A 13,863-nucleotide genomic window follows, 5' to 3' on the forward strand; every position below is an offset into this window, starting at 1 on the left:
TTATTTTATTTTTTACTATATTGCAGGGGGTGGTATCAGTGTCCTATCTGTCTTGCAAAGTTTTGTGGAAGAATCAGCATCTGGTTGGTGTTTCTTTACCTCAAGAGAAATCCTGTACGGTGTTCTGTTGCGTATGCCTCCAGCTTTGTTTTCTACTGTCTACCAGTGGAAAGGAGTATTTGTTCCTGTTGAGGTAAATGTTTGTTTTTGAACACCAGACATGCTAGTTAATAAGGAATTTAAGTCACAATCTTACTTTTTTTTATTCTTTTCACAGAATTTCAGTATGTGGAATCCTACAAGTTGTGTGTCTTTCCAAATTGGAGCCTCTTCCTACCTTGTGGTTACTCATGGAGGAGCCACACAGGGAGCTTCTAACAACAGTGTGTATGCATTCATGGCTGGACACAGATTGTTGTGGGTAAATCGATTTTAATTTTAAAATCTTAAAATAGTATGGGTTGGCAAGGACCAAGGGAGGTCCTCCAGTCTGGCCATGTTTTAGAAAAAAGCACTCTGTGTGACAAGAGTTAGTTTTGTGTCCTAAAATACTACATAACTTCAGTGATGTAAGTTTGTCATAGTTAGTTGTTTACATTGTTTGTATTTTTTATATATTTACATTTGAGGGTGCAGGGAGGATTACCTGGGAATCACAGAATCACAGAATTGTCTAGGTAGGAAGAGACCTCCAAAATCACCTAGTCCAACCTCTGACCTAACATTAACAAGTCCTTCACTAAACCGTATCACTAAGCTGAACATCTAAACGTCTCTTAAAGACCTCCAGGGATGGTGACTCAACCACTTCCCTGGGCAGCCCATTCCAATGCCTAACAACCCTTTCGGTAAAGAAGTACTTCCTAACATCCAACCTAAACCTCCCCTGGCGCAACTTTAGCCCATTCCCCCTCGTCCTGTCACCAGGCACGTGGGAGAACAGACCAACCACCACCTCTCTACAGCCTCCTTTAAGGTACCTGTAGAGAGCGATGAGGTCGCCCCTGAGCCTCCTCTTCTCCAGGCTGAACAAGCCCAGCTCCCTCAGCCGCTCCTCATAACACTTGTTCTCCAGACCCCTCACCAGCTTGGTCGCCCTTCTCTGGACTCGCTCGAGCACCTCCATGTCCTTCTTATAGTGAGGGGCCCAAAGCTGAACACAGTACTCGAGGTGTGGCCTCACCAGAGCCGAGTACAGGGGGACAATCACCTCCTTAGACCTGCTGGCCACACTGCTTCTTATACAGGCCAGGATGCTGTTGGCCTTCTTGGCCACCTGAGCACACTGCTGGCTCATATTCAGCCGACTATCCACCAATACTCCCAGGTCCTTCTCTGCCAGGCAGCTTTCCAACCACTCATCTCCCAGCCTGTAGCTCTGCTTGGAAGTGGGGGAAGAAATTCTCAAGCAATCAAGTCATAGAACATTTTCTGGAAAATGTATGATAAGTTATGTTAATTCTGTAAATTAGTTGCTTATATATATATATATATATAAAATATAAAGTTTTAAAAGCTATTTTATGTATAGTTTTATACATAATTTTGGAATTCTTAACATTCTACGCATACTTTTTCTCACTATATACAATGTAATATAAAATGTATTTGTTTATATACATATGTAGATAAACATAGTCACCCTCATATTTCCCTCGCAGATACAGACTCTTTCTGTTCTGGATACCAGACGTGTGAAACATTTTGCAGTGGAGGAAGAAGACTATTTGATTATTGTGAGTCACACAAACAGTTCCAGTTCCATCCAGGTTTGAATATTCTTCAGTCTTCTCTGGCTTTAATGTGGGTAGTTTGCTTAGTTCTGAAAGGATAATGAAAGGAAGTAAATCTATAAGCATGTATTTCTGACATATTATTTTTGTTTCTATTGGAAATTTATAACAGTTAAAATTCCAGACTTGTTTGGATGTATAAATACTCTCTACCTGAGTGTATAATTTACATCTGGTTTGTTTTTATTGCTACTGTTATTTCAGTTTTGAAATGTAGCATGTAAACAAAGAAGTAGCTTCTGAACATAAACCTGTTCCTCTGAAGAGCAGGCACACCTTCTTGCAGTAGGGTTAATTACCAATTACTTACCAGTGGGCTTCTACTTTAAAGTACAGTCCACATAAGAATACAGGAATTCAGTTCACCATAAATCTTCCCAGTTTTTTTGGCATGTCATTTAGTTTTAGTTCTCTCGGTGCTAATTATGAATATATAAAGAAAAGATTTTTGTATTTCCACAGGTTTTCCAGTGGAATAAAGACATATTTGTGCTGCATCATCAGCTTCCACTTTATGGAGTTGTGGACATAGCCCTGTTTCCTAGAGGAGGCTTTACGTACCTGTTAGTTTCTTTGTCAAATACCAGCCAAAACATTCTCTTGTATCAGTGGTTGAACAATGAGTTTAGGAAGCTTCATCAAGTACCAGCAAAGGAAATAAAACATATGGAGTCCTGGATTTCTGGATCTGATATCTTTGTAATTATTGCAAAAGGTATTTAGCAGAAAACAAAGAATGAGTTTGCTGAGTATACAATGGCTTGTTTGATAGCAAAGGCCTTTGTGGTAAAGGAGTTTAGAAAGCTATTGGAATCACTGGGGGGGTGACAGTACTCAGTAAGCATCTAACCCTAGTAAGTATTTTATGAAAGTAATCTCTACTTTTTCTCTCAGAAAATAAAAGCCTTGTGCTTGTTCTCAAATACTTACAAAACAAATGAAATGCTTTCCCAGTAACAATGGGAAATAATAACTCTATTTAATCTACCTGCTTATCACACTCTTTCTAAGCTTTTCTGAGCTTTGTGCCACACACAGATCACTAGTCAGCAAAGTACACATGTATTTTATTACAAGGTTGACATTTTATATGTCATTTTGTCTCTATGGCTACTAAAAAGTTTTTGTTGCAGTCCACAGGTTTCTTTGCAATTAGATGTTGTCTAATGTCAGTCTTAATGTTCTTGCATCGAAGTTATGCACCAAATAATAAGGAAAATAATACAATCAGTGTCACTTCATAATTAAAGCTGCCAGACTCTGGCTTTTGAATGGCCACCAGTGTGTGATTTAACTAAAAGGCAGCAAAATAATGTGAGTTTTGTCATTTTGTTCCTTGGTAGACTCTGGAAATTCTTCTGAAATTTTTGTCTGGGAGACAGGGCAGTCTACTTTTAGACACTTCCAATCTCTTCCAGTCCACGATGTAAGAAATATCCATGTCTTCATGCCTCCTTCAGGTTTAGGTAAGACTTAAATGAAAATTTTTTTTCAAATCCTAGTATATAATGCTGGAATTTCAGAAATGCATGTCTTTATTTTTTCATGTGTATTTATCAGACCTTAAAAGTCAGTGTAATCAGTGTTCTGCAAAGAGCACTTCTGGCATTAAGATAATAACTTTTAAATATATGACTAAAAAAATATTCTCTTCCTCTTTGCTCCATGTAGTCCATGTCCTCCTAGCTGGTAAGGATATAACAACACTGTATGCTTGGAACTCTGAAGCGAACCAGTTCTCTATAATGCTGGAAGCCCCATATGCAGATCATATCACTTCAGTTACTGCAAGGTCTCTGAACATCAGCAAGAGCTTGATTGCTTTGTCCGTTAACTCCAGCTCACAGATTTATGAACTGACCACTATTTCCAACCAGTCAGATTTTATACCTAGGTAGGTTTTTTTGTTTATATAACTTGTCTGAGTCACCTTGCGTTTCTTTTTCTGTGATACTCACTTGTGATAGCGGAGACTGTTATGTTTCTTTGTATGGTGGCCTATTTCATTAGTGCTTGTTGTGGTTTAACCTGGCCGGCAGCTAAACACCACACAGCCGTTCGCTCACCCTCCCCCCTCCCTCTCTGGGATGGGGGAGAGAAACGGGAAAGTGAAGCCTCTGAGTTGAGATAAAGACAGTTTATTAAGACAGGATAATAATAATAATAATAATACTGATAATAGTATTACTAATAATAATGTGTACGAAACAAGTGATGCACAGTGCAATTGCTCACCACCCGCTGACTGATGCTCAGCCTATCCCTGAGCAGCCAGCGCCCATCCCCCCCTTCCCTCCCCACGCTAGCCACCCCTATATATTGTTTAGCATGCTGTCAGATGGTATGGAATACCCCTTTGGCCAGTTTGGGTCAGCTGTCCTGGGTCTGTCCCCTCCCAGCTCCTGCTGCACCCCGAGCCTGCTCGCTGGCAGGACAGAGCGAGAAGCCGAAAAGTCCTTGGCCTGGTGTAAACACTGCTCTGCAACAATTAAAACATCAGCATGTTATCAGCGCTCTTCTCATCCTAATCCAAAATATAGCACCCTACCAGCTATTAGGAGGAAAATTAACTCTGTCCTAGCTGAAACCAGGACAGTGCTAAAGAGATTTTGTTCACAGTTTAAGATAAGCTGCAGTGGAACAGCCTACAATTGATTTTTAAAATATGAGGTAAGAGAGGACTTGCAGTCATGACTTCATTTTTAACAATCTTGTATTTAGGATAAATGAAATTGCTTTCATAATTAATTCCAGTTAATTTATGATCTATCATTATTTTGGTAAAGAAAATATTCTTATAACCCAAATTACTGCATGAGTAAAATAAGCAATAATTGCACCAGAAAAAATGCTCAAAGATCATCAAAGAGCTATCCTAAATTTATAATTATTTGATATTTGTGTTTTTATGCTAGTTCAGGTGAATTGATATTTGAGCCTGGGGACATGGAATTTGTGATAGCTGTCAATATCCTTGATGATACTATCCCAGAGGAGGAAGAATGTTTCACAGTGTGGCTGAAAAACCCTAAGGGAGGTGCAGAGATTGGTGCTCATGGTTTTGTTAACATTATTATTCCTTCCAATGACAATGCCTATGGAGTCATTGCATTTGCTCAGGTAAAAATTATAAGGTAAATCATTAATATATGTTTATATAATTTCTGAATAATGGGAAACAAACAATAAAATGGAGAATGTGATAGGATTGTTTTTCTAAAGTCTTCTAGTAACGTGTCAGAAACTTTTTAATATCTATTTAGCATTGCTATGTGATTATAAAGAACACAGAATGATAAAAAATAAGTTCCACAGTCTGTCCCTATTATAAGATTTTTATAATCCCCTTATATTTAGAATAACATGTTAGTTTACTGACTTGGTTTTGCAACAAACTAAAAATTCAGTTTTCTGATGTCATATTTTATAGCATAGTATAGATGCTACTGGTTTGTTAATCAAGGGAAGTCAGTAAACAAACCAGAAGATCCTTTTCCTCCAAAAAATATGCTAATTGGGTTATGTCATGAAGTGAGCCAATCTGCCAGAACAAACTGATTTATTTTGAGAAAATGTCAGACTGAAGCTTGCATCTGGAGTGGTTAATTCTTAAATCAGCAAACACTGTAGAAGAAATCCAGAGAGTGATATGGTAAATGCATACTGAAGGTATGAGACAGAAGAGTCATCACTGAAATGAAACTTGTATCTGGACTAGTGTAAGGTGGATGAATAACAGAAAAATAACAGCAGTAAATATACATCTCTTTTGAAGTTCCAGTTATTTGTTGCCTGCTTCATACAGTTTGGACTTAAAATACTATACTCAAAAAATAGATTAGGACTTGTATTTTTTTTTTCTTTAGGTTAAAGAGGCTTGACATTTTAAGTTCTAACATACATGAAAGCTGGGAGTATTGAGTACCTCATTAGGTCATCTTCATTTAATCAATGAACATGTACTTGGCTACTTAACGGTAGACCAGTTCATTGATGCCTGATATTGCCGGCATACTTTGGATACCAAGATCCATAAATAAACTTTTATTTAAAAGAAAATAATCTTACGGTTCTGCTACTTTATGTTTTCCAGAATTCTTTATTTAAGCAAGTTGAAGAAATGGAACAGGACAGCTTAATCACTTTAAATATTGAACGCTTAATAGGAACATATGGAAGAGTTACAGTAGAGTGGATAGCCAATGGGAGCACAAGTGATGTATTCCCAGCTTCTGGAATGGTATGTAATAACATCACTGGTACTAGAGGATCACTGACTATATTGCCTCAGACGATAGGTGCAGATCCTAAACAACGATAGCACACATTAGATTGTCCTGGTCTGTTAATTTATGCTTCCCAGTCCTTGTCTGTGATGTTGACAGTCTTGCTTTTGGCTGGCACATAATACCACAGTATCACTCCTGCTCTTCTAGAACCAGATACTGCAATTCTGTCTGGGCAGTAGAAATGTGTATCTGTAGTATCCTGTTCCTATCTTCCATTCTTCCTGCTGTGAGATCCAGCTACAATGTCAAATCATTTGCATAGATGGGAATCGAGGAATTATTTGCTTTTCTTCCTGATGATAACAATGCACTCGAGAGTTTCAGTGACCTAGGGGAATATCACAAGTCCCAGTTTTGCTTATTTCTGAGACAGTTTAGATTTCTAACCGTATTAAAATCCAGTGTTTTCGATTAGCTTAAGCTCCTGATAACGCTTTGTGGTCGACAGATGCCGCGTTCTTTAAGTCAAGTGACTCCACCTAGTGGCCTTCTGTAAAGACACAAAGCCCTGTGAGCCCTGAGGTTATAGAGGAGTAGCACACGGCACGGCAGTGGGAAGAAAGGGCGAAAAAATTGTAGAAATAAACTTTGCATCTGGAAATATTGAATTGTGGCATCTGAAGTACAGTAAAAAGATTTAGAGAAAAATCAACACAGGGGAAGACAAGAATGCAAAATAATAATAGTAATAATAATTTAAATAGTGCTTGAACATTCTAGATTAAATTGAAGCTAAAGAGGATGCTGCATGATTTTCCTCTAGACCTTTGCAGGTAGGAAGAGACAGAACTGAAAGTACAGGCGTAATGTCATTGAATGGAAAGTTCAGGAGTAGCATAAGTGTTTGTAAATACATCTTTGTTTTTGAGAGAGACCTAACCAAGTGACTGGCCCTTTGAATTGAAAAATAAAAAGAATATAAGATGGACAAAACATTCATCAGTCATTTTATATGAGGGGAAAAAAAAGTTTAACAGCACTGCTGACTAAGCATTTTTAAAATTAGCAGTGATGTTGATACATATTATGCATTCATCATACTTTTGATATATTTATATGTTGTGGGTTGACCTTGGCTGGCTGCCAGACCTCCACTTCGTTGCTCTCTTACTCCTGCCTTCTCAGCAGGACAGACGTAGAAAAAAGATGGAAAAGTTTGTGGGTTGAGATAACAGTAGCTTAATAAGTAAAGTTCCTGTCACATCTCTTCTCCCAGCTCCTGCAGCACAGCAGTTTGGTTTTTTTTTCCCCTTTCTTCAATCTGCTCTCCCAGAGCCCAACCAGCATCGCTCACGGCCCAGCTCTGGCCATCAGTGGGTCCCTTTTGGAGCAGCTGGAGCTGGCTCCTCTGACATGGGGCAGCTGCTGGGCTCTGCTCACAGAGGCCACCCCTGCAGCCCCCTGCTACCAAAACCTGGGCATATAAACCCAATACACCCAACCTCCTGTCCTCCCCCAGCCTGTGGGGCTTTGGGGTGATTAGCTGGAGAGACAGACTTCTTCTGGCCACAAACGCAAAGCCCAGCATTTGTATGGGCTGCTGCGAGGAAAGTTGACTCCATCCCAGACAGATGCAGCACGTTATAGAGAAATAATGCTGAATTGTCAGCAGTTTAATGATTCTTCCTATTTTTGTAATGTTTGAGAAAGTGTTAAACTTAATTATGCAAGAAACCTCAGTGAATATAAGTATTGTTGAATAATTTGAAAGGCATATAATGAAAGACAAGTTAAATATGAGACAGCAATGTGTGATTGCAGCAAAGAAAGCATACTGGTCTGCTTTGAGCAGAGCATGGCCAGCAGATCAAAGGAGGTAATCCCGCCCCCTCTGTTCAGCACTGGTGAGACCCATCTGTGGTGCTGTGTACTGCTCTGGGTTCTCCAGTACAAGGAAAGCATGGACGTATTGGAGAGAGTCCAAGGAACGGTCCTCAATGTGATTAAGGGATTCGAGTATCTGACATATGGGGAGAGGCCCAGGGAGCATCTTATCACAGTATATCCCACCTGGGAGGGGAGTAAAGAAGATGGAGAGATACATCTCAGTTGTGTCCTGTGCCTGCGATGGGCATGATACAGGAGATGCCATTTAAACATAAGAACTGTGGTGTGAGGAGTTGGATTTGATAATCCTCATGAGTCCTTTCCAAGTCTCCATCTTTGGAGATACTCAAAGGCAGTCTAGACATGGCCCTGAGCAACCTGCTCTAGGTGAACCTGTTCTCAGCAGGGAAGGTTGGACTAGTTGATCTCCAGATGTCCTTTCCAACCTCAACCATTTTACAGTTCTGTAATAATGAGGATATATAATTATTTTCAAATGACTGAGCTGTTTTTCCTAAACTTGGAGTGCAGCTGTAAGAAAGATGTCTAGAGTTGAATACCTGTTTGTAGTGAAGATAGTTGTAGTTAGCTTGATTACACCAAACTTATGGTCAGATGGGTGCTTGGTCTCTTTGATTGTTACGATTCTGATTGAGAATTCATTTTTTGCTTTCTGATCTTTGTTTCAAACTATTTAACCACGGAGCTTTTGTCTCAAAGTGACTCTTTATGTTGCTTGTCTCTTCTGGATCTCGTATTTCTTTTTGTATGCTTTCTTAATATTTTGTTTTTGTTGATAGAATTATACAGAATAAACTGGTTGGTATGACAGCACTGAGAAGTTTGTCTTTTTTTTTTTCTCCCTCTACAACCTCTGAACAACTTCTGAAGATTACATTTTCAGAAGGTCAGGCCCTGTCCACGATCACCTTGACAATTCTCGCAGACAGTGTTGCAGAGCTTTCAGAAACTGTGGATATCACCCTCAGTCACGTTACCACTGTGGGCGTTCAGGATGCCACAAAAGGAGCTATCATTGATCCCAAAAGGGCAAGAGCAGTACTTACCATTTTACCTAGCGATTCTCCATATGGTGTGATTGGCTGGCATACAGACTCTCTTTTTGTTAAAGTCACAGAGCCAGAAGGTAATTCTGTTACTTGATTTTAAGGAAAAAATGTGTGATTTTTAAGGTTTCTGTCACTGAAGTTACAGCATTGGTTTATGTGATTGTCTTGAAGAGTAGCATTTTTGTATACATTTTTGTAGTAGAAATACCTTAAAAATACACAACTATGTCATTTCATTATGTATTTCTATGTCAAATTCCCATATGAACATTATCTAGCCATTTTGTAGGGGCTAACTTATTAAAATCTTGTCATCTTGTGTTGTATTTCACTAGCTCATAAAATCCTTCCACTTAGCCAAGTTTGCTCATTTGATTAGGTTAATAATCTGTTTAAAATAATATACATAAAAACACTTTGCTCGTGAGTTGGGTAAAAAATTGGAAACATTTCGTTCTGTGGGACAGGGGAAAAAGGGAAGCAGAACAAGAGTGAATTATATTTCAAGAAAACTGAATTGGACTTTTTCTGCTTGCCAGCTCCTCATTTGATTGGGTGATGTCAGCTTTTCTTCCAGGCACCAAGTGAAATTTTAAAGAATCTGCCAGGAAGTTTGCCAGGAGGAGAATTGCAGTGGTGCTCCAGCTTCTGCCCTCCCTGCTGGGCCAGGGGTGCAGGCAGCTGATTGCTCTGGCATTCTCTCCAGCCTGGTGGTTTTCCAGCAGCTGGCTGGGAGAAGAGGGAAGATAAGCTATTAATACTTCAAAAGCCCAATTGAAATGTGCTGGCAATTTAATATCCTGTCCATAGAAAAAAAAAATCTATGGAAAGTACATTTTCCATCAGAATAAAAGGACAGCTAAAACCTCCTTGCCAATTCTATTTTACAGCCAATTAGTGATGCTTTATTTTATTTATTCATTTATTTATTTATTTTTCCACCTGAAGGTATTGTGAAGGGATATTCTTGGTTCCTTGGGGTTATCCACCCCTGTCCCCCCACCCCTGATAAATTTTTATCCTTTAAGTTAGGATTTAAGGCATGTTCTTAGGTTTTATTTTTTGCATAGCTTCTTTTCTCATCTTTAAATGTTGTAGGTTTAATTACATACAGAAAAGGTGCTAACTCTGAAGTAGTATCTAAATAATACAAGTGATTACTTTGACGAAACTGATTTGAAGAACAAAGTCTGATGATTTTTATCTCTTACAATTTTCCCAGTCATAAACCCAGCACTTTCAGCTAAACGTGGTGTTGGTCATTCATTTAAAAATAAATAAATAAAATAAATCTTCTTTCCTAAAGCATAAAAAGGTCCCAAAGGGACCTGAGCCTTAGTGATATAAGTGCATCTCATTTTATTCCATCATTAGAAGGAAGCACAACAGCTTTCTTTAAAATTTATAGCTAGCTGTATGATTAGCTACAGTGCTTTTTTTTTTTTTTTTTTTTTGATAGAATTAATAGTGATCTCCTAGGCATGTAAAGTCCAGAGAAAATAATGAGATGGGAGTTTTGAAGGAAAATTGAATATAAATAGTAATGTTGAAATAAAAGTTTGTGTGGTAAGCATTTCAAACTGTAAATACTTAGTATATTATTATTCCTCTAGATTCTGTCTTAAAATACTTTCCCAACTTACATACTGTGTCTTTACTCACACCACTTGTATATGTTCATTTGCCTGGGTCATTGAGTTATCCAAGTATGGTTGTATTGCTAATCAGAGCTGAAGTGGATTCTAGTAATCAGATCCAGTACAATTAGGCAAGCTGGAAATCAAACAGGGCAAGGGTTAAAACAATCATATCTTGATTTTTCCCCCTTCCTTTTAATAGGAGAAGTGAATACTGTTACTTTACAAATTGTTCGTGAGCAAGGATTTGTTGGAGAGATTGCAGTTCAGCTGAGCGCCAGCCCTAACGTTGAGCTTCCCCTCTCCAACCAAGCAACAGAGAATGAGGATTATATAATAGAAAAGAAGAAAATCATTATGGCAGAGAATGCAACAATAACTTCAGTCATGATCACTATTTTGCCTGTGAGTAGTCTAACAACAACTTTAGCCTATGATGTATTTTAAAAAAGATATTATTACTATTTAAAAAGAACGATTTAATATTCTAGGGAAGGATAAGGAAGGATTCTTGCATCATCAGATAGTTGCAAATTAGTAAGAATTGTAGTCATTTGTTTCAAAAGAATTTGTGTACTTGCTACTGGGGAGGAACCAAGTAGTTTGCTTTGCTGTAATCTCCAAACGAATATATATTAATGAAAGAGGAGACAACTGTAAATATCTCAGGTACCTGCTGGTTTTGCAACTTGTTGCAGTTTTTTTGGAGGATATATTTTACTTTAAATGCTTCTTAATATATTTGTTCTGAAGTTTGAGATGTATTAATTTTTCACTAAAAATATGTAAATTTTTAAAATAAATTAAGAATGGAGGTATTACTTTTCAAGTTCTGTCTTAGTCTCTGAAATCTGGCCAGCTTTCTTACAGATAGGAGAAAGAAGTAGCAGCCAGCAGTATTTCCTACCATTTTAACAGATACGGAATCTGACTACCAGCTTCAGTTTCTAAAATTCAGCAAAGACTGAATTATATCCTCTATCTTTCACATGATATGTAGCAAACAAGTGGTTATATAATCCCAAGTACTGGGAGTTTCCGAAGAGTAAGCAACCTACAAGTGATCATCTTTCTGCATGTATTATAACTTTATAAACCTTATAACTTTATATCTTTATTGTAGTGCTTTATAGAAAAAAAAGTGACATTTAAAAATATTTTTTTTGCAGGACAATGTTCCAGAGTTACAGGAAGGATTTATAATCAATATTACTGATGTGCAGCTGGTCGATTCTCACACTGGAGGTCAGCCAAGTGTGAAGAGGCTTGGGTTAGAAATAGCTGAAATAACAATTGAAGAAAATGATGATGCGAGAGGAATATTTAGTTTCAATGTTACAAAGGTAAGGAAATCTGAATGAACAATATTTGAAGTTGCATTCCAGTAGGAGAGTCCTTAATTTCAGACTACTTTCTGTAATGTTCTAATAGGCTTTATGACACTAAATTGTTCTGGATAAATCACAGAATCACAGAATGTTAGGGATTGGAAGGGACCTTGAAAGGGGTCCAATACCCCTGACGGAGCAGGAAGAAATAAACCAGATACTAGACAAAGAGTTCATGCTTGAAAGTTTCTTCACAGTTAATGTATGAAATTCATAAGGGAGGTGGAAGTGCTAAAATCAAAGTCATATAATATTCTGAAGGGAACTTCAGAAGGTCATCTAACCCATACTTTTACTATGCAGGATCAATGCTAAAATCAGACCAATTTACAGGCAATTATATATTTCTTCGTTTATTCTTACCTGCAAGTAAATAAATAAAACATAATAAAAGCTGTGACACTCAGCAGTTTCTTGGTGATTTTACAGGATATAACTGGAACTGTTGCTGGTTATGAGGTACCGCCACCACAGAATATACTGAAACTTCCAGTTGTTCGACAGGCTGGGAAGTTCGGGACATCAACTCTGTATTGGGAAGCCATTCATTCAACTGCTAGCATTGAAGACTTCACACCATCATCTGGAAACCTTACATTTGCAGATGGGCAGGTATGCACTTGCTAAAAATTGAATTGTCTCTGGGTTAGGAAGTTAAGATTTTCTCACATTTTCCTCCAGTAGAATTTGCATCCATTCATTGAAAACATCATATGGCCTTAGGGTTATAAATAATTCTTCTGACTTACTGTAGTGCTTTGACATGGGTAAACAGAATGTTCATAAGTATTGACCAGGTAGGGATGTATGTCTTTTGGTACCTTCACAAGAAATGGCATAATTTCTAATAATAAAGCCTGTTACGCTAAAAATCTGTAACGTCTTCCCTACAAACTTTCAGAATAAGCCTATATGTTTCTTTAGTTGTATTCTACACACAGTTTTAAATTTCATGCTTCCCCTGGGAATACTTACTGTATGTAAAAGATTTTGATGTCAAGTGAAAAGCAATAGAAGGATATACATTTTGAGAAGAATTGTGGCTAAAGTACAGTATTGTCTGCCTGCATGTTCTACTGATTATCAAGCCAGAACAGTCCTCTGGTTTTAACATACAAGACTTAGATTGGTTTACAATCTTGACATTTTGTTATCTTATTATAAATATACAAGCACAGTAAGCACAACTGACCAATGTATTTTTATCTATTATTAGATAAAATTTATTTTGCATTTCACATTTTTTCAAAAAATTCACAGAATTTTATAAATGAAATCTAGTTTTTTGTTTGTTTGTTTGTTTGTTTGTTTTTCCCCAGGCTGCAGGAGAAATAGAAATTACAATAATAGATGACAGTGAAGTTGAGTTCCTTGAAATATTCAAGATTGCCCTAGTAAGGGTAACTGGTGGTGCAAGACTTGGGGATGATATCCTGGTAACTGTTGCTATTCCACCCAATGACTCCCCTGTTGGAGTATTTGGATTTGAAGAAAAGAATGTGAGTTTGATTTGGATTGTACTCTTTTCTGAAAAAGCAAGATAGTGGGTTTGTGTCATTAACACATAACTGATCTTGGCAAGTTTTCATTGAAGTGTAAGATGATTCTTTCAGGGAAGGCATATTAGTACTTGTCTTCATCTGGCTGTGTAGGGTGATAACAACAATGAAAGCACAGCAGCATAGACTTAGACTTCTGCATGAGTAAATTTTAATTCAATGTGCTAATAATCTACGATGTTCCACATAGGATTTTTCATGTTCTGTTGATTGTTAAAATGGATTTGTAATAACTTGTATTATTGAAATGAAAGTTTGGAAAAAAAATTAGAAAACGTTTGCCATCTTACTGCTTGACAG

The 13,863-nt window shown here is 37.6% G+C and overlaps 1 protein-coding gene across 2 annotated transcripts in view; it reads left to right on the top strand.

Moving 5' to 3' along the window:
- ADGRV1 (adhesion G protein-coupled receptor V1) overlaps positions 1–13,863 on the top strand; it is a 288,840-nt gene that overhangs the window by 88,134 nt on the left and 186,843 nt on the right. For both annotated transcript variants that reach the window (XM_083816849.1, XM_083816850.1), the window contains 13 exons: positions 27–193; positions 278–421; positions 1,662–1,769; positions 2,256–2,508; positions 3,137–3,259; positions 3,465–3,687; positions 4,709–4,913; positions 5,887–6,033; positions 8,801–9,056; positions 10,819–11,021; positions 11,786–11,959; positions 12,434–12,616; positions 13,324–13,503. In XM_083816849.1, coding sequence (XP_083672975.1) covers positions 27–193; positions 278–421; positions 1,662–1,769; positions 2,256–2,508; positions 3,137–3,259; positions 3,465–3,687; positions 4,709–4,913; positions 5,887–6,033; positions 8,801–9,056; positions 10,819–11,021; positions 11,786–11,959; positions 12,434–12,616; positions 13,324–13,503 — 2,366 coding nt within the window. The remainder of the gene's footprint in view (positions 1–26; positions 194–277; positions 422–1,661; positions 1,770–2,255; positions 2,509–3,136; positions 3,260–3,464; positions 3,688–4,708; positions 4,914–5,886; positions 6,034–8,800; positions 9,057–10,818; positions 11,022–11,785; positions 11,960–12,433; positions 12,617–13,323; positions 13,504–13,863) is intronic.

The sequence above is a fragment of the Anser anser genome (assembly GCF_964211835.1).
Source record: "Anser anser genome assembly, chromosome: Z".
In the NCBI taxonomy this organism is placed as follows: Eukaryota; Metazoa; Chordata; class Aves; order Anseriformes; family Anatidae; genus Anser; species Anser anser.